Source organism: Dipodascopsis tothii, assembly GCF_038497935.1.
Source record: "Dipodascopsis tothii strain CBS 759.85 unplaced genomic scaffold V1510scaffold_23, whole genome shotgun sequence".
Taxonomy (NCBI): Eukaryota; Fungi; Ascomycota; class Lipomycetes; order Lipomycetales; family Lipomycetaceae; genus Neoaidaea; species Neoaidaea tothii.
Window position 1 is genome coordinate 236,543 of NW_027118007.1, and position 25,123 is coordinate 261,665.

Consider the following 25,123-nt stretch of genomic DNA (forward strand, 5'->3'; position numbering starts at 1 on the left):
CAATTGTAGTAACTCTCTTATTTGCGTCTAATGGGCCGCTCAGAGAATGGCCTGGCTCAATCAGGATTGGAATGTCATTTCCTCGTAGTCAGAACGGCGTTCTTATCGCTCGAAATGGTCTGTTGAGGAACGATTGGCTTGGTCAAGTCGTACCTGACTGTTCACATGGACGTCGAGCAGTCCTAACCACTTCTCTATAGGAGAATGGTACTGGAAGCCGTACCATAGTGAACCTCAGCAAATCTGGGAGAGAATGTGAAGTCGTACAGGTGACTCTACAGAAAGCCTTGTTCTAGCGTCCTATTTAGTGACATTCGACTGTAAAGAGTAACATTCGTTACAGAGTCAGATGTGTATCTGTTAGAAACGCGCGCCGTATGGCTACAGTCCAAACTTGGTTCTCGGGTATATACTATGTACAAAAGAGAGGCAATCTAAATAGCTGTGGCTCCGCCAATTTCGGTAACTGTCCAATCCTCTCCAACAAAGGCCTTTTTCTCTCCAAGTAGGGCATAACTGCATCCTGAGGATGAAACCAAATATTTACTCGCTGCCGACTTGACGTCATCTACCGTGACACCCAGTAAAGCAGATCTCCTCGATTGTCTCATAGAGTCATCAATTCCATCAAAAAAGTTGCCCAGCCCTTCCGAGTTGATGCTCCGAGGTGCATCAATGCTTTGGAAAATGCTAAGTTTAGCCTCCTCCAGATCGCGCTCTGTCCAGCTGTTCGAAACAGCAAAGCTTCCGGCACTGTCAATCACCTTGAAAGTATTTTCTGGTGATGGGTCACGGTAAGAATAGAAATTGAATATTCCAGTGAGACCTCCATAGGATGCTCCTCCTCCGTATGCCCCACCTTTCTCTCGAATCTCTCCGTGCAAATGCTTGTGAGTGAGCATATTGGCCAGGACTTGCAAAGACGCGCCTTCAGGGTGAACATATGGAACGCCCTTCAAAGCAGCGCCTGTATAGCTCACTTGGAAGGGCATCGGATAACAAATTTTCGATGCGGAGTCCCGGCTCATTTGCGAGAGGCTGACTCGAGAATCAATTCCAGTGGATATTCTTTTAGGCGGTAGGGAGTTCACAAAAGTCTTGATTGCAGCCTCATTTTTTGATACAGAATCGGACCCACAAGTCACAGCAATACGCATTCTGTGATTTGTGATAGCATAGGCTGCAATTTCCTTGAGTTTTTCTGATATCAAAGGCAGAGAGGCGTCGTCGTAGGAATCCAAATCAGCTATGAATTTCACTTGCTGTATCCCGGAAAGTGCCTCGCTAAGCCTAGCCGAAGCTGTGAGCACTGAAGAAGCAACATTCCGTGCATATGCGTGACCCCTTTCCGCGATCGAGTTCACGCTACCACTAGCTAGTCCACGTATAAGAGATCGCAGTTTATCCGTATTATCAAAATTCGTCTCGGTAAGCAGAGTGTTCAATAGCTGCAGCATCGCGGGCACATTCGAGTCCAAACAGTATCCTGATATGGTAACATTAAGACCCCAATCATCGATATCATGGGGACTAGTATGGACCTGAAAACCGACGTCTATCCCACCTGTTTTTGATTTGATTTCGTCTTCGATTTCTGCCATAGTTTGCAGGACTGTTCCCAGGCTTGTCAGTGCATCAGTGAAAAGTGGGAGATACGCGTGAAGGTCTTCTGGTAGATGCGATAGAGGCACAACCGCACGGAAGTACGTTAGACCATTTGTAGGCGCGACGCGCCATTGAACGGCGATGTCGGATTCTGATTGAGTCTGTACATTTGTGTGTTGAAGAGCCACAGCATCTATACGTTGAGGAATATCCGAGACATGTAGTGTAGGTAAACTGCTGAGATCTTCTCTTTGCTCCTGCTTTTCTAAGAGCTGCAACCCCAAGTCATAGATGGCACTTCTTGACTCGTCCGTCAGACTGCTAATCTTTTTCGTTAACCGCGTTTGTTCTTCTTGCGCGATTACGTCGGAATAAGAGTCGTTAGGATTCATTGTGAAATAAAAAATTGGCTGCTCCTCTGTGAGATACTTTTCGACGAGACTTTCCAAAAATCTCGGGTTATTGAGGTCATTTCTGAAACGGTTTAATACCGAGTCCCATTCGAGTATCTCAAACGGATCCTGCTTATTAAACCAGCCTGACGTAAGACTATAAAGTAGAGTCATTCCAAAATTAGCTTCCTTGTGCTTTCTTGAGATTTCCATCTGGTGTAGGATAGCATTGACACGATTTCTGTCAAACCCATCAGCTAAAGTGGTCTTTAGCACCTCGATAATTTTATCCTCAACAATAGCAACGTTTTCTTTAGATATTCCTTGCAAACCTACCGAGAACAGGTTTACAGCTGCACCGGTGTCAAATCCCGTGTTCGGGGTGAATTCGGTGCCCAGGTGGCTATCAATTAATGCCTGATAGAGTGGCGATGCGTATCCATCGGTGAGAAGAGTTGTAGCAATACGAAGACAAAAACTTTCGTACAGGTCCAGTGAATTTCCCATATACCATGTGAGAGAAGTCTTATACTGACGCTCGGGGTCTAGCATGGGGTCAAAGGGGCCAATTTCGGACACCCGCTTTGACCCCTTGAGCTCCACAGGATATTTTAAAGCGTACTCGCAGTCGCGTGACACAAATCTGCTAAAGGACGTGTTGAGGTCTTCGAGATGGTCTTCAAGCGGAAAGCTACCATATGTGAATACCTTGGCGTTCGATGGATGGTAGTGCTCTGCATGAAAATTCTTTAAGCCGTCATAGGTCAGATCTGTGATTTTGGACGGATCACCTCCCGAGTTGTGGAGACTGGGGTATATGGCCTCTTGGAATTTGATGTAGTACAGGTAAGAAGCATCTGACATCTGCCCTTTCATTTCATTGTAAACAACACCTTTGAAAATAAGTGGTGACTTCCGGTCTCGTGGATCTGAGTGCTCTAAGCGCCAACCCTCCTGCTTGAAATCGAGTTCTCGGAGTAAAGGATTTAATGTGGCATCCAGATACACACTGCGCAAATTGGAGAAATCGACCTGGTTTGTAGTCGCGAAGGGATAAAATGTGTAGTCTGAGGCTGTCATTGCATTCATGAAGTTTGCAAGGGACCTGTTCAACATCTTGAAAAACGGATCTCTGACCTGATATCGCTGCGATCCACATAACGTCGTATGCTAATGTCAGAAGTTTCAAGGCGCTAGATTACACACCTCCAAAATATGTGGGACGCCAGTAGCATCGGGGGGGTAAGTCTTGAATCCCATTGAAAAGACATTGTTCTTATCATCGCGAGCGATGTGTAAGTGCTCGGCGCCCGTTAAATCGTGACGCAGCTTGACAGCAACCAGGTCAAATTCGGGGACATGTTGAACGCGCTCTACTGTATACCCGTGTAAGCGTGTACCGGTTTGGTATTTATTTTCGACGTCCAAAAGCGACGCAAAATGCCGGCTTTTGTTTCCAGTTATTCTTGGGTTTCTCCTCGCCACGCTACGAGAGCCAGAAGCTCTGTACGAGCGTAGTAATAGAGACCCAGACATTTCACTGTTGTATCGGGATAGAATCTACCTGATCTAATCGTCGAAAGAAAATCTGAACTTTGTGGAATGGTCCAGAATTTGCCGAAAACTCCCGTGACAAGAACACATGTATAGTTGCATATTCCCTCGTGAGTATCGACGTTTATGCAGGGATGCCCCATTTGTAGTATGGCTAGTTACATAGCGCTTGCCTAATCCTTTTACTCTCGATTACTGTCACACAGAAGGCTCTGTTCATTCTTTTTTAATCAGCGCCTTCATTAGTTGCCGCTGAGTTGAAGCGAAGCGAGTGCTGATAATAGAATGGTTGAAATTGCGTTGAAATCGAAGGGGAAAGGCGGTAGAAGTCTTAGCAAGCTTCCTTCTACGTTAGATGTTCAACCTACGCAAAGCGTTGAAGACCTTTATCAGAAAATAGGTCGTTTAACAGGCCTTGGAAAAGATAGATTAAGATTGACACTTATTGACAACACTGTGTTAGCAGACGGATATGATCTTGAGAAGTACGACCTTCAAAAAGGGTCGACTGTTTTCGTAAAGGACTTGGGTATGTGGTGCAATTCCTGCTATCTCAACAGCTACTTTGTATTGGGTTGCTGATAGGAGCACTATCTGACAGAATAGGATACCAGATTGCATGGCGCACAGTTTTTTTGATCGAATATTTTGGTCCTTTGATCATTCACCCATTTTTCTATTATTTACAAAAGCCGATCTACGGGAAGGAGTTCGAACACACGCGCGAGCAACAAACGGTTCTATGCTTCGTGCTTCTTCATTTCATCAAGCGCGAGTACGAGTCTGCATTTGTTCATCGCTTCTCAAATGCAACCATGCCACTCAAAAATATCTTCAAAAATTCCGGCCATTATTGGCTAATTTCTGGGTTCAATATCGCGTACTGGGTTTATAGACCAGATTCTCGTCCCTCTATTCCGGACGGAATTTACTATGTGGCGAGCGCATTATGGGTATATGCAGAAGTCTCAAACTACATCACGCATATCAATCTAGCGTCTTTACGTCCGGCCGGTACGAAAGAGCGAAAAATCCCACACGGCTATGGATTTAACTGGGTATCATGCCCAAATTATTTCTTCGAAATCCTGGGCTGGTTCGCTATCTGCATCATCTCTCGTTCTCTATCGTCTGTAATTTTTTTGATCGTCTCAGCTGTCACCATGTGGGCTTGGGCTGTGAAGAAGCATAAGCGGTACCGCAGAGATTTCGCTGGCAAATACCCTAAGAATCGTAAGGTTCTGTTTCCGTTTCTCGCGTGATATTAATTACGTGTCCAGCTTGTTAGCTACGGTTGCTAGACTGTCATCCCATTGCACCATGTAACAGAATAGCTGAAATGTGCCTTGTATACTGTTGTATGGTAGACAATATTAATTTTGATGTGCGCTTGTCAGTGCGTACAGTAGTATAGAACGCGTAACTTAGACGTGACGGGAGTAAAGGCGCGTTCCCAATTCACCTCGCTTTTTTTAAAGGCTTTATATATCTTGCGGGAGCTGTCAGTATACTGTTGTCCTATTGAAAAATAATGGCACCAGTAGCTTCTTCATCAGCTTCTTCGTCACATAATGACCCAGAGTACCTGCTGGGTCACATAACGTGAGTAATTATCGAAGGGTGTGTTAACAGATGAGAGATAGCGACCGTTGCGAGTTAAGAAAGCGGCAAACCGCCTCGAGTGTTATCGATCAAAAGTTCATTGAAAGTCTCGACGTTCGGGGAATCGATCGTACATATAACCAGCAATTTGCCAACCTCTACTTTACAAGATTGAGTGCTCTCAAGCCGGATATCGTCAGAGCGGCCGCGCAAACATGGGATGGCATGAAGGTATCCTTACTTCTGACTAAGCTGATCGCAGATATCAAATAAAATCGTCAAACAGGTGGATCGGGTCCTCGACGTCGAACAGGGAGAGCTCTGTTGGATTGTTGGAACTGTATATTTGGACATGGCTTTGAAACCCAACATTTTCACAGAAATCTCGGACGAGCTATGGGCTGCCCCGCCAATGCTCAAAGGAAAATACCGGTCTAAAGAGAACGATACAATAACTTTGGAAGACGAATCTGGCCGTGTGACTCTTATAGGAAGCGCCATAAACCGACACGGGCTAGTAACAGGCTGTGTAATTGCCGTGCTAGGAAGCGAAACAGAGAGCGGAGACTTTGAAGTCGTGGATGTCATACTTCCAGAGCTCGCACCACAAGTTGCCAGACCAAAGAGAGAAGGTGCTGTGTAGCGGTGCGTCTACTAACTGGCAGTTCTGTCACAAAGAAGATATATTGCGCTCTTATCCGGACTGGACATGGACGAAGAACATCATGGTTCCTTAGAGCTTCAACTGCTTGTGGAATTTCTTAGAGGAGAGCTCGGTGGTAACGAAACCACGACCCAGAGCTCTCAGATCGTACAAGTTATTATTGCCGGTAACTCTTTTCGCAGCCAGGACACTGAGAACGAGGATCCAAATCGTTCAGACAGCAGCAAGACAGTGCGGAAATTTGGGAAAGTGGCTCAATTTCATACCAAAAAGACAACAGCTATTGTGGATGACTTCGTGGCGAGCATTTGCTCGTCAGTACCAACCGATCTTATGGCCGGTGAACATGATCCGACTGTACAGTCTCTTCCGCAGCGTCCTTTGCATCCTGCCCTGCTTCCTGAATCCCGGAGCTTCATGCATTCATCCTTCCGGTCGCTGCCAAATCCTTGCCGCTGGAATATAGAAGGTTTGCAGATTTTGGGTACCAGTGGTCAGAACATAGATGATCTCAACAGATATTTAGATGACGAGTTTGCTGACATGATGGAGCAAACTTTGAGATGGCGACACTGTGCACCAACTGCTCCAGACACACTATGGTGCTATCCATTTGTTGACCGGGATCCTTTCATAATCGATGAGACTCCGCATATTTACTTTGCAGGCAATCAGCCCCAGTTCTCATCTCATCTTGTGCGCGGAAGCGAAGGGCAAGAAGTAAGAACGGTTGCCATCCCGAAGTTCAGTGAAACCAGCCAGCTGGTATTAGTCGATCTTGACACGCTGGATTGCGAAATCATCAACTTTCGGACCAACGTGGAACTAGCATAACAGATATTTGGGATTAATGATATCAAATTTATGTACATGAAGACTTTTGCATTATTTACAGTTAAAACCAGTTATGCCAATGTTACCTTCGGCGTTCAAACATGACATGACCACCATCTGGAGCATTGGCACCCAAACCATAGCTTCCGTCTACCCCATATCTCGCATAATCAATTGTGCGGTGTTCCAGCTTTACCCCCAACCTATCCAAAACTTTTTTTGAGTATGTCGGAAGAAAGGGCTGTAAAAGTATTGAAGAGATACGGGACACTTCTGCGAGATCAAAAACCACAGAAAGCTGGCTTTCGCGTTCTAGAGACCAGAACTCGGTGTCTTGCGCATACTTGTTCGCCAATCCGAGAACGTGAAATATGGCAGACAAAGTAGCAGACGTATTGTAAGATTTCATATGCGATTGCGTCACTCTCGGGAGATCATTCAATCCAGAAATTATCATTTCATGCCCGTCACGGTACTGCTCTGGTAGCGTTGGAGTTCGCCGTGTACCACGGAGAACGCTTTCAGCTATATCAAATTTTTTGCCACAGATGCGTGCAGTCAGATTACCGTACTTGTTTACCAGATCTCCGTTGCGACGCTCGAGAGCTGAGAATGTCGAGTATTCACCGTCTGACACCAGTAGATTCTGTGAGAGCATATAGTACCTGGCACCGTCTGAGTCTAGTCGAGTAGTCGCATAAAAAGGGTCCACAACGTTTCCATCAGATTTTGACATTTTTGCTCCATTCAGCTGCCAATGGGAATGTACCAGAATTTGGCCAGGTAAAGGCAAATCTGCAGCGAGTAAGAAAGCTGGCCAGTAAATGCAGTGAAACCGGACTATGTCTTTTCCTATAAGATGTATATCTGCCGGCCAAGCGCTCTCCTCATATTCCTGCTTTGAACTCCAAGGGAATTTTGTAGCAGTCAGATAATTAGTCAGAGCATCCAGCCAGACGTAGACTGTCTGAGTGTCATCGCCCGGCACAGGGATTCCCCAGGACGATCTCTTTCTCGGCCTTGACACACTGAGATCTTCCAGGCCTTCACTTACCCAGCTGATCACATCTGCGAGATACTTCTGAGGATATATCATGGATTTCTCAGGCTCCGAGCAAGATGAAGATTCCTTATACAGTTGTAGCAGTGGCTCGCGGAATTGTGAAAGTGCAAAAAAATAGTTTTCTTCTGAAGACCACTCGACTTCTTTGCCTGTTTCCTTCGACCTCATCTTCTTCAAACCAGTCTGGGGATCTAGAACCTCTTCTATTTGACCTTCAGGGTAGAAAGTCTCATCGGACACCGAATACCAGCCTGAGTGGCTTCCCTTGTATATGAGACCCTTCTCAACTAAGATTTTCCAGATTTTGTGTACAGTGATTTGGTGTTCAGGTTTTGTGGTACGCATGTAGTAATCGAAATGAACATTGCTCTCAGCAGCGAGATCCTTAGGTCAATGAGTTCTGCACTCAGTACATACCTTAAACTGAACCGTCTGCTTATCGCAGAATTCACGTGGATTCATTTCAGCGGCTATTGCTGCTCTGTGAACTTTCATTCCGTGCTCATCTGTGCCCGTGAGTAGAAGGGCAGGCTTCCCACTTGTCAAGGCTGTCCACCGCTTGATGCAATCTGCAAAGACCATCGAATACATGTGTCCGATATGGGGTGCTTGTAATTAGCTTAAGTTATATGTCTCTCTTACCAGCATTGATATAGAATATAGGAGTCGTGATATAGAAGGGTTTCCTGGCTCCAACTTCCGATTCAACCCGGGGTTGGTGGTCTACCTTTCCTGCGCTGCTTGCTTCATGATTATGTCTAACTCTAGATATACTGCTTGACCTGGATGTATATATAGTCCCAGGCCAATTTCTGGTTCGTATCAATCGCCCTCGAGACAAAAATCCTAATGGCAGGCAGTTTAATGACTGGTGCCCAGCATGAAATGCTGGAACAGACACCACTATATGATTAGCTGACGCTGCAACGAGGTATTCCTCGAAAAGAAACCGGACTTACTACTGCATTTGATTTACTTTCGCAGGTGGATAAAGAGATTTTGCTTAAACATTAAATGTGAACAACCAACTAACTACGTGGGAAGTTTTCGAAGCATAAAAACGAATGCTTTATAAAATTCATCACAAGATCCTGAGTTGGTAGACTGATCGATTTTACTGCACACTCAGTCGCTCGCCATGGAGGTAATATAAAAGAGGGATCTGACTTCAATGTCTAGGCCCACTACGGCAATGATGAATATCAGGATTGCTAATCGCGACAGTCGGACTATAGCAGGGCTATAGAAATGATCACTCGAGGTAGGCAACGTCGACGATGCTTGCTCACAGAAAAGGATCCGAAGCATTTATTCAACTTTACTATAAATCTTTGGACGAAAACAGATCTATTATTGCTTCATTTTATGAGCCGGCATCTCCGATTGTATACAACGGCAATCCGATCTCTGGGGGAGAGATGCTCGCACAGATGTATGCGAACATGCCAGTGACCACTCACGAGGTAGGCTCCTTCGATTGCCACCCTTTAGCTGCCGGAGTGAACGGTCAGCCATCAATAGCACTTACAGTGTCTGGAAAAGTGAGAATTGGTGCGGACAAGGCCAAGAGAATGTGTGGCTATTCAGAAAGCTTTATATTGAAACCGCAGATGGATGGCAAGTTCTATATATCGACAAGCTGTTACAGACTTGTTCACCGACCAGATGATGTTGACATCGAACCGTGATTGAGGTGCATAAGCTGTAGCCTGCATTATAATGAGTCATACGGTACCTCTGCTTCTGTAGATATGTTTCTACGGTGCCACGCATTGTCACGACTTTTTGTATATAGCCTTACTCAAGATGATACGCGTAGCCCTAAGATCAAGAGTGCGCGCCTAGGGAGCAGTCTATGCGAAAATATCTCAGGACTGACTACCACGTATGAAATTCGGGATTAAGGAACGAGGCATCTTTATCTCAGAGTAGGTTTTCGCAATAGGTGACGGAATATTCAGAGGTAAGATGGGTAGCGCTACTTTATGGTGCTCAGAAGTCACAATCTCCCCTTCCTGTCACGAACCTCACAAATCGCACGAGCTACTGTATAGTTCGACAGAGCAACCAGAATGCTCAATCTTTTGAGCTTCATACCTGTAAGTGTCATGATTTTGATGAACTGGGAGGGATAGTCTATTTAACATCGAGCTGACACTCTAGGCGGTGGCAGCTGCGCTTGACAAACCGACATTCAATTGGAAGACACTCATCATTGGTTTTTCGTCGGCACACTATTTATTCGAAACATACCTAAGTATCAGACAGTATCGTGTCTTGCAAAGACCAGAGCCACCAGCTACTCTAGCAGGGACAATCGAGAAGGAGACTTTCACCAAGTCGCAAGAATACTCGCGCGCGAAAGCTCGCTTCGGATTCATCAGCAACATATACAGTTACGTGATCGATATTTCATTCATTCACTATGATCTTCTACCGAAATTCTGGTCTATTGCTGGCCGATTACTCGTCTCATATGCACCTAGATTTGCTGGAGAGATCACGCAGTCGGTTCTTTTTTTCCTGGGATACAACGTCGTTACAACAATGATATCGCTTCCGCTTTCTCTGTATTCAACTTTTGTTCTTGAGGAAAAGTTTGGTTTCAATAAACAGACTCCCAGTCTCTTTCTAGGCGATTTGATTAAGACTCAGCTTCTGACCGTGGTTATTGGCTCACCTCTTCTGGCTGTATTTCTAAAAATCATTCTGCACTTTGGGGACTCTTTCTTTTACTACCTGTGGCTTTTTACTTTGATGTTTCAAGTCGTCGCCATAGTGGTATATCCTGTTCTTATCCAGCCGCTCTTCAACAAGGTTGTTCCGCTTACCGATGGACAGATTAAATTAGAAGTTGAAAAATTAGCCAGCCAGCTAGAGTTCCCTCTCAAAGAGCTTTACGTTATTGATGGCTCTAAGAGAAGCGCACACTCAAACGCCTATTTCTACGGACTGCCATGGAAGAAGCATATTGTGATATATGACACACTCATAGCTGAGTTTAACTCGGACCAGGTGGTGGCTGTTTTAGCTCATGAACTTGGGCACTGGGCGCTCTCACATACGACAAAGATGCTAGTAATTCAACAGGTACATCTGTTCTCATTATTTGTTCTCTTTGCCGTTTTCATCAACAATAAGTCTCTTTACAGATCATTTGGCTTTGGCGGCCAACGTCCGGTCATGATCGGATTTATCCTTTTTAACGATATACTAGGACCTTTGAACTCTGTACTTACATTCGCGCTTAGTCTTCTGTCACGAAAGCACGAATACGAAGCTGATGAATTTGCCGTGAAGCTTGGCTTCTCTGAGCAGCTGTCTCAGGCTCTGATCAAACTTCATATACAGAACTTAAGCACGATGGACGCTGACTGGCTTTATTCAAGCTATCATTTCTCACATCCCATTCTACCGGAGCGGCTACGTGCAATGGGCTGGCAACCTACCAAAAAGACTGACTAAGATACATCGAGGAGGCTCGATTATGCTGGGTTATGTGATCTTCGCATGATTGAGGAGTCCACTAGGCATCGTGGTACCAATCGCCTTAGTGTTCGTCGACGAAATTATCACTCTACTCCACAAATTTTATCACTTCTATTTGCGAAACATGATAGAATAGCTGGTAGTGAATGGGTGTAATTAGCAAATAATATTTAATTTACATCATCCAGTTTGTAATTAACCTCGATTATAGTGCGACCTATCGTCAGCCGAAGACTTTCGACTTGGGGATGGAAGTGGCTGCCCTTTGGGTAACATCATTCGAGGGTCTTCGGCAAGATGAGGTGGCATTGACGGAAGGCGCATCTCATGCGGTAGAGGGGGCGGCATCGCTTGCATAGGAAACCCTGGAGGCAGTGGAGGTAAATTTCCAGGCATGCCAAAAAAAGGTATGTTCTGAGGGGGGAATTTTCCTGGAGGCGGTGCCATATGTAGTTGGGCTTCTCCTGGAGGAAAATTGGGGAGCTGAGGATAGAAGGCGTTGGGAGGCCGATCTCCTCGCCGCGGTCTCATACTGCTTATTTCGGAGATCGCCCCATCTCGCGTACTTGCAGGGTGTCCCGGCATCATCATGCCGTCATTCCGGTAATTCATGTGTGTCATGTTCGAAGCTATGAAGGTGCTTCCATTTTCTCCCACCATCTCTGGTGGTGGCGGAGGTAAAGAGCGAGGATCAAGCTGTCTCGGTTCAATCTGATGTGGGCCATTCATCTGCCAATGTTGAATGGACATATGAGGAGCTGGTGGAACCATGTGCTGGCCTGCGGCTTGCTGATATTGGCCTTTCATCTGTTGGCTAATCATCATTGGAGGGAGAGTCGTAGTGCTTGTCCGTGATCCTGAACTGGAATTCACGGTATGCGAAATTTGTTGAGTACCGGGCTTTTGATTCATAAGCTTTAGAAGAAATTGAACGTTGCTGTCTTCTGTTCCTGCATTATGCCTTCTGTCATCGCTGACTATATCATTTGCCATAGCGGGCTTCGTAGCGATATCTTCAGAAGTTGACTTTTTAGATGAATGAGACAAATGAAAGTTTTGCGTATTCGACACCGTTTGAGACTGTGACTGCGGTGGGGGTCTGTTTGCTAGCTTTTGACTTTCCGGTGCTGGCGTTGGTACTGAAGACGATGAGCCACTAGGACTCCTGTTTAGCGGAGGCTTCGAATTACCCAGCATAGCCATTATTTTTTTAAAGCCTTCGCGATCGGTGTCAGAAGACGCTGGGGAAGCGGTGTCGACGTTCCGATCCACTACAATAGAAGATCCTTCTGATACAGTAGTAGACATATGCGTACTGTGGCTGGTTTGCTGAAAACGGGACGATACTTGGGTCAACTGAGGCTTCTCCATAGCATCATTGACAGCTTCTGTATGCAAGCGCTCTTGTAACCGCGGGTCCCGTACCTCCGGTTTGAAAAAAGAGGAAAATCGAGATGACCTGTTTGAGGAGTCACCAGACGATCTTAGTTTTGAAGTAGTCTCAGCTGCTTTTGATAGCTCCTGTACTTCATATGGTGTAAGTTGATTGCCAAACATGCCGAACAGTTTATCAACTCCAGTTTCCGGCAGAGGTGGAGATATGTCTCGCTCTATAAACAATGCGTCTTTATTGTTCTCTGCAGTGAGGTCAAATTTGCCTTTACCTGCCTGATCTGCAGCCTTCATCTTCTCTTTCCATGCCTGAAATTCTTCGACCGAATGCCGGCCTGGCCCATCTTTAACTTCTTGTCGACTAGCAACCTGACTCCTTTGACTCCGGGAGCTGTGTGCTGAATTTGAAAGATCAGTATCGGAGACGACTTTTTGAAAATCTTGAGTTGCGTCACGCATGTCGACAGTCGAATCCATCCACTCTGGGACTTTCTCATTATACCTTCCGGAATTTCCAAACCGCTCAACATGTTCTTCTCTTGGAAAGGAAGACCCATGAGCATGATTATTTTTGTCCCGACGATCACGTTCCCTAATACGCTCGCGTTCCGGATCTCTATATCTCCAAGATGTAGTGTCTTCTTCACGTCTCGACATTGATTGCCCTGGATGCTCCTTTTGAAATGGTGAATCAATCATATTGTCATCCGATACTGTTGATCTTGATACGCGTAGATTTTTGCCTTCCACAGATAGTTCATCTTTATAAAATCTTCGAGCCGTAGCACTAGTGTTTGATTTAGAACTGGCATATTTAGCTGCAAATTTCGAGCCTTGGCCAAACGAGGAATTGAAGCTAGCGATGGGGGAGCTCCTATGTCGATCATTTCGAGAGTGCGTAGTCACTGTAGCCGATCTGCTTGAGTCGGGTTCGAATAAGACACCGTCTGAGTTCTTTGCGGTCTTATTATTGGCATGGGCTTCGAAAGAAATCTTAGGAGGACGCAGCAAAATGTCGTCGTCTTCTAGACATTGTCAGCTTATACCAGCTATTAAACTTACTGTCCTTGGTCAATTTATCCTGACTGTAAGGTTAATACGATGACCACGACATATACTAACCTGTCTTTCAGATCGTCAGGGGGCTCTCCATCTACCTTGGTAAAACTGGACCTGTGCTGTCGTACTGTCGGTGAAACCCTCGAATATTAGTACATGTATATAGTCGAAGCATAATCAACGGACCCTATCCACTCTTTAAGAGGCTTTAGCGATTCTGGCGGCTTGCATAATGGCGAGTCCGCATACGCGAGAAGTTCGTCAAGAGAGTATGCTATTCTACTCATGTAGTAGATTTCAGTTCACCAATGACCTCTGTCTCTGTACTACTCAAGTCAGTATAACCAGATTACTCTTCTTCTGTTATGATGCTAGAACAAGAGCATACACTGCCGAGGAAGTTGTATCCATTCCAGGTATACTTTATCCACTTACTCTGTTGATTTTTATTGGCAATGTGAAAATTGAACGATTCTTGTAAACGCTTCTTGTTTTTGTCCAAGTGGCTGCAATTCGTGTGGCAGTTGAAGATAAATATATAGACACCCAGGTGTCAAAAGTGTCGTGGTATGAGGTGCAAGATAAAAAGTGCGTTAAATTTAGGAGGTTACGGATATTGTGTCACGGCGTGGCAACATCTCAGGCGAGGTATAGTGAACCTTAAGCTAGTACTACATTTCTACATTTCTTAGGATGATTTATATACTACACAATGTAAACGACGCATACCTGTATAATATACTATACTGATAATGTACAAAATTATTGAGTCCGCACAAGAAGCCGATTGCTGACCCTCCAGTACTTAATGAGTAATTGCCGTAACAGTACGCGGGAGCTTTTGTTGAGAAAAGGGTTCGACTCTAAGCTTTGTAGATTTTCAAAGACGTAAAATCTCTGTAATAAATCGATGTCAGCCCGTGTCTTCAAACCACTCATGACTATCATAAGTAGCCATTTAAGTTCTCTGTCGGTCTCAGAGCTGGCTTCGAAGCTCATGATGCCTTTGTAGACGGGAATCTCGCTGTAGTCAATCCACTGCACAGACGATATATATCTCACTGCCTTGTAATATAAAAAATGGGCAGGGTTTGCGACTACAGCTAGCGTTTGTGCGATCCCGATTACGACGGGGCCAGTCAGGCGTACTTCTTCATTCTGAGCCTCACAAAGGGGTATCAAAAGCTTGTAGAGAAACATTCGAACGATGTCCCTCTCTCTATATGAAGACGACTGCATGTTAGAATCAGTTTTAAAATGGCAAAGCTTACCTCGACAGCATACAGAAAGCTGGTCAAAGCATAGATAGAGGCACCTTTAAGTTTCGGCTCAAGTGCCAGGCAAACAATAAGATATCCTATCGCTCCGCTGTCTATCAAAGATTTCGGCTCTGCGTAATTGTTTCTTATGATGTTGGTGAGCACAGGAAGCAAGAATTCTGGATCATAGATCAAAGACAGGTGCTTTAAGCTTGGAGCGCACTTTTCAACGATATCTGAATGATCTCCGTCCCATGACGCATATAAGTGTTTTATGCTGCATTGTAATCGCTCTGTGGTCAATATGACTTCTATTTCATTAAATGAGTCCCGAAAGAGAGATCCCGTATGCTGGCGAGCCAGAGACCAAAGAGATATTTGATTCAGAAGACTCTTGTCAGATGAAGTTTCTGATTTTTGCAGCGCTCGCAATATGAGCCGATCGGCATCACAGAGAGATCCCCCATATGCCAGTAGCATTCTCGATACTGAGAGACGAGACTTTAAGTCCTCTGTGCTTGCTACTTCCTCGTCCATAGTGGCTATACTATTGTAAATATCTCGTTTATATCGATGCTTCTTTGTCCCCCCTAATCCCACAATGCATTATGTGCCTTTTTATGAGAGAGGCGTACGTGACGGTACAGATCGGGTGGTCGGAATATATTTTCAGCGAAAAAAATTGATCGAGATTGGGACATTGTTTACCTAAACCATTAGGTAATGAATGATATTACAGCTTCCGGTTTCATGACTAGATATTATACACTTTAATTACATGCCAATTCGTCTTGAAACTTCACAAGAGCTGTTGCGACATTTGCTTGTTTGGGCTTATATGCCTTCATAAGACTCACAACTGCATTCCGGTCATTTCCAGCATCGCAAAAGGTCCTTAAGAGACCGCACAGAACTTTTATCGCTTCTTTAGAGACCGAGCTTGAGTGCGAGTCAATGAAACCAAGTTGCTCGATTACTGCAGTCATAAAAGGGCTGAATGAAATCTCTCCTGAAGTGGATGCGCTACGGTATCGATCTATGTACTTGTACGGAGACCGAACGCATCGTGCGACAGCTTCATTGATAACGCTCCAAACCAAATCATTGTCGCTTTCATGAAGTGATACGGATTTCATAAATGAAACTAGTCTTCTGATTGGAGAATTGTCAGTACCGAGTTCACCAACAAACAACGAAGTAGGATATGTCACTTCCTCTAAGAGATGAGTTAAACTGTCTGCAAATTCCGCGTTTTCGACAGACACGCTGAAACGAAGAGCCATGACAAATAATGAATATTTCTGGGATTCTATGTGTTAACCCCGTGGTCTCCTGTTCAACTTACCTGCTCGATTCCACCACTTAGAAAACACCTCACGGTCGATAGCAGACCTCAACAAATATTTCAGTCGAATCGTACTCAAACCAGACCTAGAATCACGCTCTTCAAGAAGATGCTTTAGTGCCGGGCCAATATCAATCTTAGGTTTCAATGCCGGCTCGGAAAAGCATTCCTCGTATAAAGAAAGTAATTTGGAGGCGGCCAGAGTCGAGAGACTGTTACTTGAGCGCCCATTGACCAACACAGCGATGGTCTGGAGATCCGGCAATCTTCTATACACTTCCTCCGCAAGATTGTCCCTGTCAGCTATCCAACCGTTGTTCTCGTATATAGCCTTCACACTCTTGTACTTTAAGAGACTCGATACTAGAATCGAAGAGGTGTAATATTTGATTAACTGCGAATTATGCGCAAGGCCATGAGACACGGATGACTTCACCAGAATAGAAGGGACGATATTTTCTATCACGACTTCTTTTGGAGGGGCACTCCCTATTTCTGATTCCTCCCTTCTTAGGTTGGCAGGAATTGGTGTAGATAATATCGATGAAATTATGTGAGCCGCTGACAAAAACCGTAAGTTCTCTTTTGGTTCAAATTTGATAGTACCTTGGGTCATATAGTGCGCAATGAGTTCGGGACAAGCATTTAAAATAGCGAGCAAAAGCTCCTTATGCATCTCATTATGCAGAGGCTGCAATAATTTTAGGAAAGACAAAAGAACACGATTGTGGACTTTGAATGTTGTCTCGGGTCCACCCATTGTCCCTGGATGGTACCAGCCGTTGTCAGCAAAACATATACAAAGATTGGGTATCGTGCAAATGTCCATCAGCATACGATGAACGTGTTCAGCCAAAGATTTATTATCGCCATCCTTTTGCTTCTCGTTTCGGTCGTAACAGGTTAGCAACCTAGAAAGCACCCATTCATTGAAAAACGAAATTTTGGCTGTTCTGGGTATGTTCCAATCAGTTAAAACGCTGGTCCTTAAAGTAGATACAAGGGAGAACAGCAGCTCGGAGTCGTCATACTGTGCACCCTTCATCAGCGGCACCATAAGCCGCTTTTGTGACAACAGATCTGAACGGACGTGACTCGATCCAAACTGCAAAAAAGACAGTAATAATTGAATAAGAGACCCCCTGATAGTCTGTTTTTTTCCACCAGCCGCAGTACCCATAGTCGATGCAGCACCTGAGGTTTGAGACGGTGCGAGTAACTTTGGTAGAACATTCATTGATATATCAAAGCTTTCGTAGCAGTCTGAAGCCAATATACCGTTGTGGTAACATACTATACGGCGGTAAAATCGGAGGGCGTTTGTAACAACGTTTTGTCTTTGCGAGCTTAGTGAACGATAAAATAATTTCATGTGGTCGTCCAGGATCGACCGTAAGATCGAGGTAACAGTCGAACGGCAAAGGCTCTTATCATCGAGTACGTTTAAGAGACTGTGCAGTTTTTTGGTCTCTTCTATGAACGAGTTGTTATTAACACCAGACTTGAAGGTTAGTTGCTTTCTCTTTTGCCATACTCACAGCACCTGTCGTTGCCCATGCCTTAATGAGCTCATTGAACAAACCATATTCAATTTGATTACTGAGACTTTCCAAGAATTCATTGGCGCTGACGTGATCCACCGAGCTCAAAATCTGATCCAACGTCTGGAACACCGAACTCGGATCTCCCTGCTTTCGCTTCAACATTGGTAATTTGCCGGGAAAGCCACTGTAATTAACAGATCAAATTTCGTTTTGTAAAATTATTTTGCTCTAGACTCCGGGTAACATCAATACTCGCCATTGTGGTCTATACAAACTGTCAAGGCATAACCTAAATGTGCATGAGCCAGGCAACCGGACAATCCGGTGGAAACATCCAAATATCTCCCGTATCCGTAGCCATTTTACCAGCGTTATTGGTCCGTCGATGGTGTACGAGGATCTGATATTTCAAGCAAAACCCCTCAAATAAAGTACTTCCCCCTCGTACTTCTACGTAAAGGGCTTTTATCAGTGCTGCCCCTCTATCGTATAGTAGCGGGTATTACAATGTGATAGTTTTGCCCAGGTACAGGTTTCCTTGACGTCTAATTTGGTTACGCTAGTTAGCGATAACTGGAGTAGTGACGGGACCGTGGCAACCATGACAACGAGCGGAATAATACCTAAAACGTCAACACCAAACGTGACTACATCAACCACACTTCTTTCAAGGAGTTTATCAGACAGTGGTAGGGATAGCACAACCACAGAGTGTTCAAAACTGAGCCCTCTGTTTTCCGGAGGCACAGCCGTAAACCTACAGCTGACTGAGCCTGCCAAAAGGTTGTCAGTGGCAACATTATCAGACTGCTTTAGTCGGAAGAGGCGGATATTTGAATGACGACCTCAACGGCAGAAGATTTATAGCCATAACTATGGACCTTACAGCAGCTGATGGCGATATGAACAAATCGCCAATCCGGAAGACTTCTATGGAGGACACAGAAATCGATAACGGAGAGAGCGCCCTCCACCCTTATTCTGCCTCTGTTCCGCTTACAATAACTCTTCTTATGATATCTGGCAGTCGCCACAATATCACCATAAACTCGGAGTACATTTTGAACCACGCACTTGATATTCAGGATCCGGAAAGGATGACCGTGTGGTTACTTAAAGAATGCATTTGGAACGACTGGCTTCAAGGTTTGCTAGTTATTATCCTACTTCTAACAGACAGATTGGGGTGAGCGTCCAAGCGGACCATGGTATATCCGTCTGATACATTTTGGACGTATTTTAGATGACAATGACAGCCTGGCCGGTGAGTCCAGTCTCCGGTAACAAAGGACTGACATTTAGGAAGTAAGCTCAGCAGTACAAATCAGTTTAATGTTTTGCACATGTCAGTAAGGCCGGTCTCCACTGATTTGGCTGTCAGCCCAAAGACAGCTAAGCACCGAAGCTCAACACGGTCTCCGACAAGAAACTATAGAAGAAGTAATCAATATCAACCAAGTGTTAATAACACAGAGGAGGATATTAATGCCACTTCATCGAATGCACAGCTTAGGTCTCATGGTTGTGGTTGCATAATAATATGAGAGCCACACGGTCTATTTCTCAATGTACAGTTAGTAGCTCTGAGAGTATAAGCGGACAGAACCACCGGTGCCCACCTACTCAAAGGAGTCATTTTGAAGTCAAACTAGAAGTTAATAACATTTTCGCATTCTGGTCCCAGTACGATTGAGCATGTAGTTCGAGAGCGTAGCCGAGTAGGTGCTTTGCATCCTGAATTTATCGCATTGTTGCCAATCTATTTAATTGTAACCGATCTACGTGCAGAGACCATTTTCTAAAGCGACTCGAAGTACGAATCGTTCGAATCTCTGCCTAAATGACGAGACGGGATGAAAAGTCTGTCAGGGCTACCTTATGCTGACATTTGACTGTTCAGCTTCTTCAAATGATCACATCAAGCCACATCTTTGAAGACCATAGGGCCGAAACAAATGTATTAACGATATACGCTTCTGCGAACCTCAAAATTAGGAAGGCAAGAATTCGCTGGAGAACATGTGTGACTTGCGTATACTTTATGAGATTATATCTTCATACGGCGTTCGAGCTCCGTATGAAAGTCCAACGGTCTAGCTGTCTCCATTCCTGTTTGTCAGTAATAGTTCCAAGACATATATTACCTCCGTATATATCTTCCCAGTCGACAATCTGATCACGTCCCATGAGAATCTCGTTGGCAACATCACTTGATGCACCAAGACCGCCATTCGCACTGACTACAGTGGACCGCGACAGAGTCGATGGGATAAACGGCATGCTAGCACGACACGCTTCGAGTTCCATCATGCGTCTGACAGGCTCGTGGGCACCGAATAGACGTCGAAGGTTCTCCAGTTTCAGATCAAACTGAGTTGACTCCCAGTTTTCCAGGCGATTCTGCAGCGGGTGAGAGTCACCATGAAAGGCGTTCAGCTTATCCGTGATCGGAGCGGGGGCCTGGTTGACTAGAATATGATTCCTCAAACCACTGACATTACTAGATGCCTCTTCGGGCTTCGTAGCAGTCGATGGAAATCCTTCCGAGGGTATAAACTTCAGTGACTGATGCGTTAACAAGTTGATTCATAGTGATGCTCTTACCATGTTTCACGTAGTCTTTGTAAAATGTCAAGCGGATAGCTCGCCCCGAAATTGTGAAATCACGAGCAAATAATGGAGACACCCCTCGTCTTCAACTTTCGCGTTTCAGTTAAATCAAAAGTGCAACTAAATGGTGGTTACTTATCTGGATACAGGGTTAGGTTTATGACTCAACTGCCCTTGTTATTCTGTAAAACTCTGAATAATCCTAATTACATTGAAAGCCACCCTCCGCTTATATTTCCTCTCCGCCAATGCCTTCAGAGCGACTGACCCACGCATAACATCGATTTCGGAGGATCCCATGCTCTAGAGGTGCCGAGTATTGCCTCTTAGTATCAGCTTGCAAACATTTTGAATGCCTCAGACCTTCTGGCACACAACAGGCTTGGCAGACCGTGCCAGACGGATTTCACTATAGAGAACACTCGAGGCTCAAACTCACCTCACCATAATATTTCGCTAATAAGGAAAATCCAAAAATATAATACTAGGCGAGCCTTGACTGCTGACTCGGTCGAGGTTTCAGATTTATTTTGACGTCACAATGGGACATAGCCAAAGCACTGTAAGTATTTTTAGAGAATGTGGAACGAAGCGAGACCGGAAAGTGAAATACACTGTTCTACTGATACTGCACCTGCGAAGAGCGGGGACTTATTAATAAAACGGTGGATGTGCTGGCTTATTATGACGAACACACGTCTAGAATTATACGGTGCGGTGTGTTGTATAGAGCTGTGGCTGGCACAGGCATTCGCTATGAATATTTATAATGTTCATTGATTTTTTCCGTGTGAGCAATAGTGCTGACCTTCTAGCAACGTGCCAACCCCCCGCGCGCGGCACAAGACAATAGAGCACATACTAGGAGCACAGCTAGAGTGCAAAGCTCGCGACGGGTGCATGGCCAATCTTCATCTGAACAAATCGGCGATTCGTACAGATCTGACGGTCTATCTGTTCCTTACACCGACGCAGGGAGAACACGACCTGGTTCTGCAGCGTCCTCAATGAGATCTTCTACTCCAAGATCCCACTCAAGGGAGCCGACAACAACGGCGGACATTCCAATCTCTGCCAGAAGAAATAGTATATACCAGCAGAGTGTGCTACCAGAGCAGACGTGGTCATCTCGGTTTGAAAGCGAGACAAGACGAAAAATGCCTCCTCCGGTTCACGACATGAATCCGGAGCCGGTATACCCTCGCTCAATTCCAGTTAGCGTTCCTAGCACTTCTTTGCAAAATACGAGCCGATTTTCGGAGGATTCAGACGATGAGTATTCAGGTATGTGGTCTATATATTGTTCTGACACCGCAAGGTAGTGTTCATTCCAAGGGTAAAAGGAGGCAATCGATCAGGGCACCGTTCAAAAAAGAGAGTCCAGTTGAGTATGGTTCATCGCCGAGTTCACGTATATTGCGGGAAGAATCATCATCGAGAGTGCGTCCAGCATCGATGTATTTGGCACCGTCGTACTCAGGGTCATACTATCCGAACGAGCATCGATTACCTCTTGGTGATCCAAGCAACAGGAATCGCAGTCGTAGCAAGAGCAAGGATTCTGAGGCAGATCTTTTTGCGAAGCGCAGAAGTTTTGTCGACATCTCGCAAAGCGGTCAATCATACTCGGCTCTCGGTGCGGCGTTTCGAAACTCTGATTCCAAACAGCCGTGACTTTACCACTATTTAGAACAACTTTGGTAGCATTTTGAAATGGAGTTTGCTCTCTTCCTGTTTGTGACGCTTAGCATCTATATAACTCTTCCATACTATGTGCAAATAATGCAAATAGGAATTTATACGAATCCAGTTTTCTTGGTATATTATAGTAGTCCTATTTTATACATACACATTTGTTGATACCGTTATACCTTCAATACATTTTACCTAATATCTTTGAGACCCGGCCTTATCCTCAGCCCAGAGACCTTTTTGGATAGAGATCGTCAAGTCCTCTAGCTTAATGGCTGTCTGCACTACTTTATCGTTCTGTAGTGAAATTATGTCGCAGCAGGTTCGTGTTTGTTGTAGATGATTATCTATTTGCTGTAGTGTGTAAGTCAGCAACTATCACCGCATCACAGTGTCATAATAACGAAGAAAACCAAACTTATCCAATGCTGTGAGCTGGCGATAAGGGTCGTCATTTAGGCCACCCATTATGTGCAGATGCGTAAGGTAAATTGAATGGCACTTACGTCCCTGTATATAAGCACACTTGATGGTGTTTACATCACGTGACGTATCGGCGTCCTCGTGTCACAAGCACCGCTAGGTATACTTTCTTGCTCCTGCTCTAGAGTCAAATTGCCTGAATGGCTTTCAAAAAAGTGTCGCACTCTTGGTTAAAATTGAACAGAGAGCCAACTGTCATTCAACATAAGTCTATCTGACCTAAACTAATACGGGCAGCAATGGGCAAGAAATGAATGATTTGTGTAGTTACAACAATTTATATTGTAAAACTCATGTCATCTTTTAATAACAGAGATTGTGATCATTTAGCATCGTGGTCAGCGAGACCTTATGTAGAAATGAAGTACAGGATCCTTGCGTTGCTATTTAAACCAGGATTATCTCGTTCAATCGAAACAAATTATCTAAAATTAAAAATATGATTAATTACACATTTATTTATTGGTAATTTAATGTCAAGAATTAATATTTGTGTTCTTAAATTTTTGCGAAACTTAGTATTTATTATCTGCTAATAAGCTAAAACAGAGGAAATGTGATGCTAATGACGTTTACTGTCACCTGCACATGATTTTTCTCAGAGGCTAGCGTTGTTTAATAGTTATGCTGTTAATTCAGACCACTCTGTACGATTCAAATTATGACAGAATATAATGGTTGAATCTGCCATATTGTGTGCGTGCCTTATTACAACAGACTTACTTCGTAGAATATGCTTTATTTGCAGTACTCGATTTCAACTTACGACAATGAAGCTAAGTTCTCATGCATATTCGAGAGGAGCCCAATATCATTGAGTCTGAAATGATTACTCTATTGTGTACTTTGAACATTTCAAATTGAAAACCTGCTTGCTAACTTTAAAAATCGATAACTCCCTTCGAACTCATGAAAGCTCCCATAGTAAAGATTGGACTACTTCGCAGAGCTCATATTAGCAGGCAGTATTGCTACCACATAAATATCACGGTACAGGCTGGTATATTTGTCGAGGGTACACGCAATGAGCTGACGCTCTTGAGTGTGCTCATTAAATAACTCTCGATATTGACTGTGGAGAGCTATCTCACTCTTCAGGCCTTTCAAGGTATTATAATATAAACCCAGGTCGAAATTCACAGGGCTCCTATCAGAAATCTAGTCAGTAACATGCTTGTCATATCGATCAAATCTATTAAAGTAGTAATCCCGCGCTCTATAGCATTTCAGCTTCGCGAATATGACAGAAGTAAATAATGAGCCCTACATAGACAGAAGAGCATAAGCAGCTCAAAAAATTCGTGAATTTTTGCTGATATTGAATTTGAATATTTTCAGCTCACATTTGTAGCCTTGTAGTATATATATATATATATATATATATATATATATATATGTTGATATAATATGTATATATATATGTATATATATAATATGTATATATAAATGTATATATAAATTATGTGTATATAATATATATATATATATATATAATATGTATATATATATATATATATATGTATATTTAGGGATTTTAAATGGCTATTTTGACCTCAATCATGAACCTTAGTCGCAATTTGTTCAGTTAAAATACCTCAGCAATTAATTTAATCAATGGGATAACCTTTTCCTTCTACATGAAGTCCAACCGGGCCTCTCATTTTATTCAAATACAAATTAACATAAAAGTAACGACAGCGCTCGAGATGCAACGCTGTAAAAATAAATCGGCGACAACGTTGCAGGCTGCATCGCGTAGGTTTGTATGAGCTCGGAGGACTCATTCTCTTTGAGTAAGCGATATCAGATATAGTGCCGCGTTTTAGCAAAATCAAGCTGATGACCTATATTGTGTATTGACATGCTGTTAAAGTAAATTAAATGGGTACCTTCTCTTCCTGTAGCTGTCTGTTTATATCGTTTGTACAACAAGATACTCATAAATACGTAGGCTATAAGATGTACACAATATTTGACGTCAATGTGTATTATTTACCAGCTCAAATGCGAAAATAGAGCTACTGCTTGTTATTTATTTCAAAGCTCATAAAATGAACACGAAACTACGTAAAATTAAAACTGACAGTGTGTCTTCAAGTTTTACAAAATACACACTATGCAGAATGATTATGATCAATCTGAATGGCAGGTTATTCCAAGCAATACAGGGCAGTTCCGCTAATAAATTGTTTTGAGTATAGAAACCCAGAGGGCAATATCATAGAAGGTCTGAATAAACTAGAAGTTCGATACAGACAGTGCGAGATCACAACATCATGCATTCTACGTAGAACAAATAGCTCGAGGCAATGCGTGTTATGTACAGTTTTAATCAGCGATCTAATATTCGTATGCTATTATATCTTTAGGCTGCTTGTTATTTAGTTGATAAATGGACAGATAGCTGCGCATGAGACCTCACAACAATGAGAGAATTGATCTATTATTATTATTATTATTATTATTATTATTATTATTATTATTATTATTATTATTATTATTATTATTATTATTATTATTATTATTATTATTATTA

The 25,123-nt window shown here is 43.7% G+C and overlaps 11 protein-coding genes across 11 annotated transcripts; 5 read left to right on the top strand and 6 right to left on the bottom strand.

Annotated features, from left to right (window-relative positions):
• Positions 1 to 434: 434 nt before the first annotated feature.
• On the bottom strand, positions 435 to 3,533 carry V1510DRAFT_367535 (peptidase M16C associated-domain-containing protein; the record flags this gene model as incomplete). Its single annotated transcript, XM_066931307.1, has 2 exons — positions 435 to 3,167; positions 3,204 to 3,533. The coding sequence occupies 2 exons, from the start codon at positions 3,531 to 3,533 to the stop codon at positions 435 to 437; spliced, it is 3,063 nt and encodes a 1,020-aa protein (XP_066787986.1).
• A 303-nt stretch (positions 3,534 to 3,836) lies between these two features.
• V1510DRAFT_407763 (3-oxo-5-alpha-steroid 4-dehydrogenase-domain-containing protein) lies at positions 3,837 to 4,813 on the top strand (the record flags this gene model as incomplete). Its single annotated transcript, XM_066932426.1, has 2 exons — positions 3,837 to 4,080; positions 4,158 to 4,813. 2 exons carry the CDS (start codon positions 3,837 to 3,839, stop codon positions 4,811 to 4,813), a joined length of 900 nt encoding a protein of 299 aa, XP_066787987.1.
• Positions 4,814 to 4,948: 135 nt separating this feature from the next.
• Positions 4,949 to 6,692, top strand: V1510DRAFT_188166 (DNA polymerase alpha/epsilon subunit B-domain-containing protein). The gene is made up of 5 exons (XM_066930446.1): positions 4,949 to 5,153; positions 5,189 to 5,384; positions 5,416 to 5,785; positions 5,819 to 6,286; positions 6,344 to 6,692. Exons 1-5 carry the CDS (start codon positions 5,083 to 5,085, stop codon positions 6,649 to 6,651), a joined length of 1,413 nt encoding a protein of 470 aa, XP_066787988.1. The 5' UTR covers positions 4,949 to 5,082; the 3' UTR covers positions 6,652 to 6,692.
• Positions 6,649 to 8,849, bottom strand: V1510DRAFT_419862 (tRNA synthetases class I (M)-domain-containing protein). The gene is made up of 4 exons (XM_066934365.1): positions 8,674 to 8,849; positions 8,357 to 8,617; positions 8,132 to 8,322; positions 6,649 to 8,098 (listed from the first exon to the last, which is right to left on the bottom strand). Coding segments are annotated over exons 1-4 (1,818 nt in total). The 5' UTR covers positions 8,675 to 8,849; the 3' UTR covers positions 6,649 to 6,733.
• Positions 8,536 to 9,547, top strand: V1510DRAFT_419867 (uncharacterized protein). The gene is made up of 3 exons (XM_066934366.1): positions 8,536 to 8,858; positions 8,939 to 8,975; positions 9,011 to 9,547. Exons 1-3 carry the CDS (start codon positions 8,853 to 8,855, stop codon positions 9,400 to 9,402), a joined length of 435 nt encoding a protein of 144 aa, XP_066787990.1. The 5' UTR covers positions 8,536 to 8,852; the 3' UTR covers positions 9,403 to 9,547.
• Positions 9,548 to 11,386, top strand: V1510DRAFT_419870 (peptidase family M48-domain-containing protein). Its single transcript, XM_066934367.1, has 2 exons — positions 9,548 to 9,813; positions 9,878 to 11,386. Exons 1-2 carry the CDS (start codon positions 9,787 to 9,789, stop codon positions 11,177 to 11,179), a joined length of 1,329 nt encoding a protein of 442 aa, XP_066787991.1. The 5' UTR covers positions 9,548 to 9,786; the 3' UTR covers positions 11,180 to 11,386.
• Positions 11,330 to 14,276, bottom strand: V1510DRAFT_419871 (uncharacterized protein). Its single transcript, XM_066934368.1, has 5 exons — positions 14,090 to 14,276; positions 13,841 to 13,980; positions 13,718 to 13,795; positions 13,658 to 13,680; positions 11,330 to 13,620 (listed from the first exon to the last, which is right to left on the bottom strand). Exons 2-5 carry the CDS (start codon positions 13,939 to 13,941, stop codon positions 11,399 to 11,401), a joined length of 2,424 nt encoding a protein of 807 aa, XP_066787992.1. The 5' UTR covers positions 13,942 to 13,980; positions 14,090 to 14,276; the 3' UTR covers positions 11,330 to 11,398.
• On the bottom strand, positions 14,210 to 15,566 carry V1510DRAFT_186992 (uncharacterized protein). Its single transcript, XM_066930445.1, has 2 exons — positions 14,926 to 15,566; positions 14,210 to 14,887 (listed from the first exon to the last, which is right to left on the bottom strand). The coding sequence occupies exons 1-2, from the start codon at positions 15,448 to 15,450 to the stop codon at positions 14,417 to 14,419; spliced, it is 996 nt and encodes a 331-aa protein (XP_066787993.1). The 5' UTR covers positions 15,451 to 15,566; the 3' UTR covers positions 14,210 to 14,416.
• V1510DRAFT_191366 (ribosome 60S biogenesis N-terminal-domain-containing protein) lies at positions 15,494 to 17,995 on the bottom strand. The gene is made up of 3 exons (XM_066930447.1): positions 17,797 to 17,995; positions 16,259 to 17,759; positions 15,494 to 16,222 (listed from the first exon to the last, which is right to left on the bottom strand). The coding sequence occupies exons 1-3, from the start codon at positions 17,962 to 17,964 to the stop codon at positions 15,684 to 15,686; spliced, it is 2,208 nt and encodes a 735-aa protein (XP_066787994.1). The 5' UTR covers positions 17,965 to 17,995; the 3' UTR covers positions 15,494 to 15,683.
• A 739-nt stretch (positions 17,996 to 18,734) lies between these two features.
• On the top strand, positions 18,735 to 19,346 carry V1510DRAFT_367712 (uncharacterized protein; the record flags this gene model as incomplete). Its single annotated transcript, XM_066931316.1, has 3 exons — positions 18,735 to 18,948; positions 18,983 to 19,066; positions 19,105 to 19,346. The coding sequence occupies 3 exons, from the start codon at positions 18,735 to 18,737 to the stop codon at positions 19,344 to 19,346; spliced, it is 540 nt and encodes a 179-aa protein (XP_066787995.1).
• Positions 19,347 to 19,849: 503 nt separating this feature from the next.
• On the bottom strand, positions 19,850 to 20,217 carry V1510DRAFT_367634 (uncharacterized protein; the record flags this gene model as incomplete). The annotated part of the gene is made up of 2 exons (XM_066931312.1): positions 19,850 to 19,899; positions 19,938 to 20,217. Coding segments are annotated over 2 exons (330 nt in total), but the record flags the coding sequence as incomplete, so codon positions are not given.
• Positions 20,218 to 25,123: the final 4,906 nt, after the last annotated feature.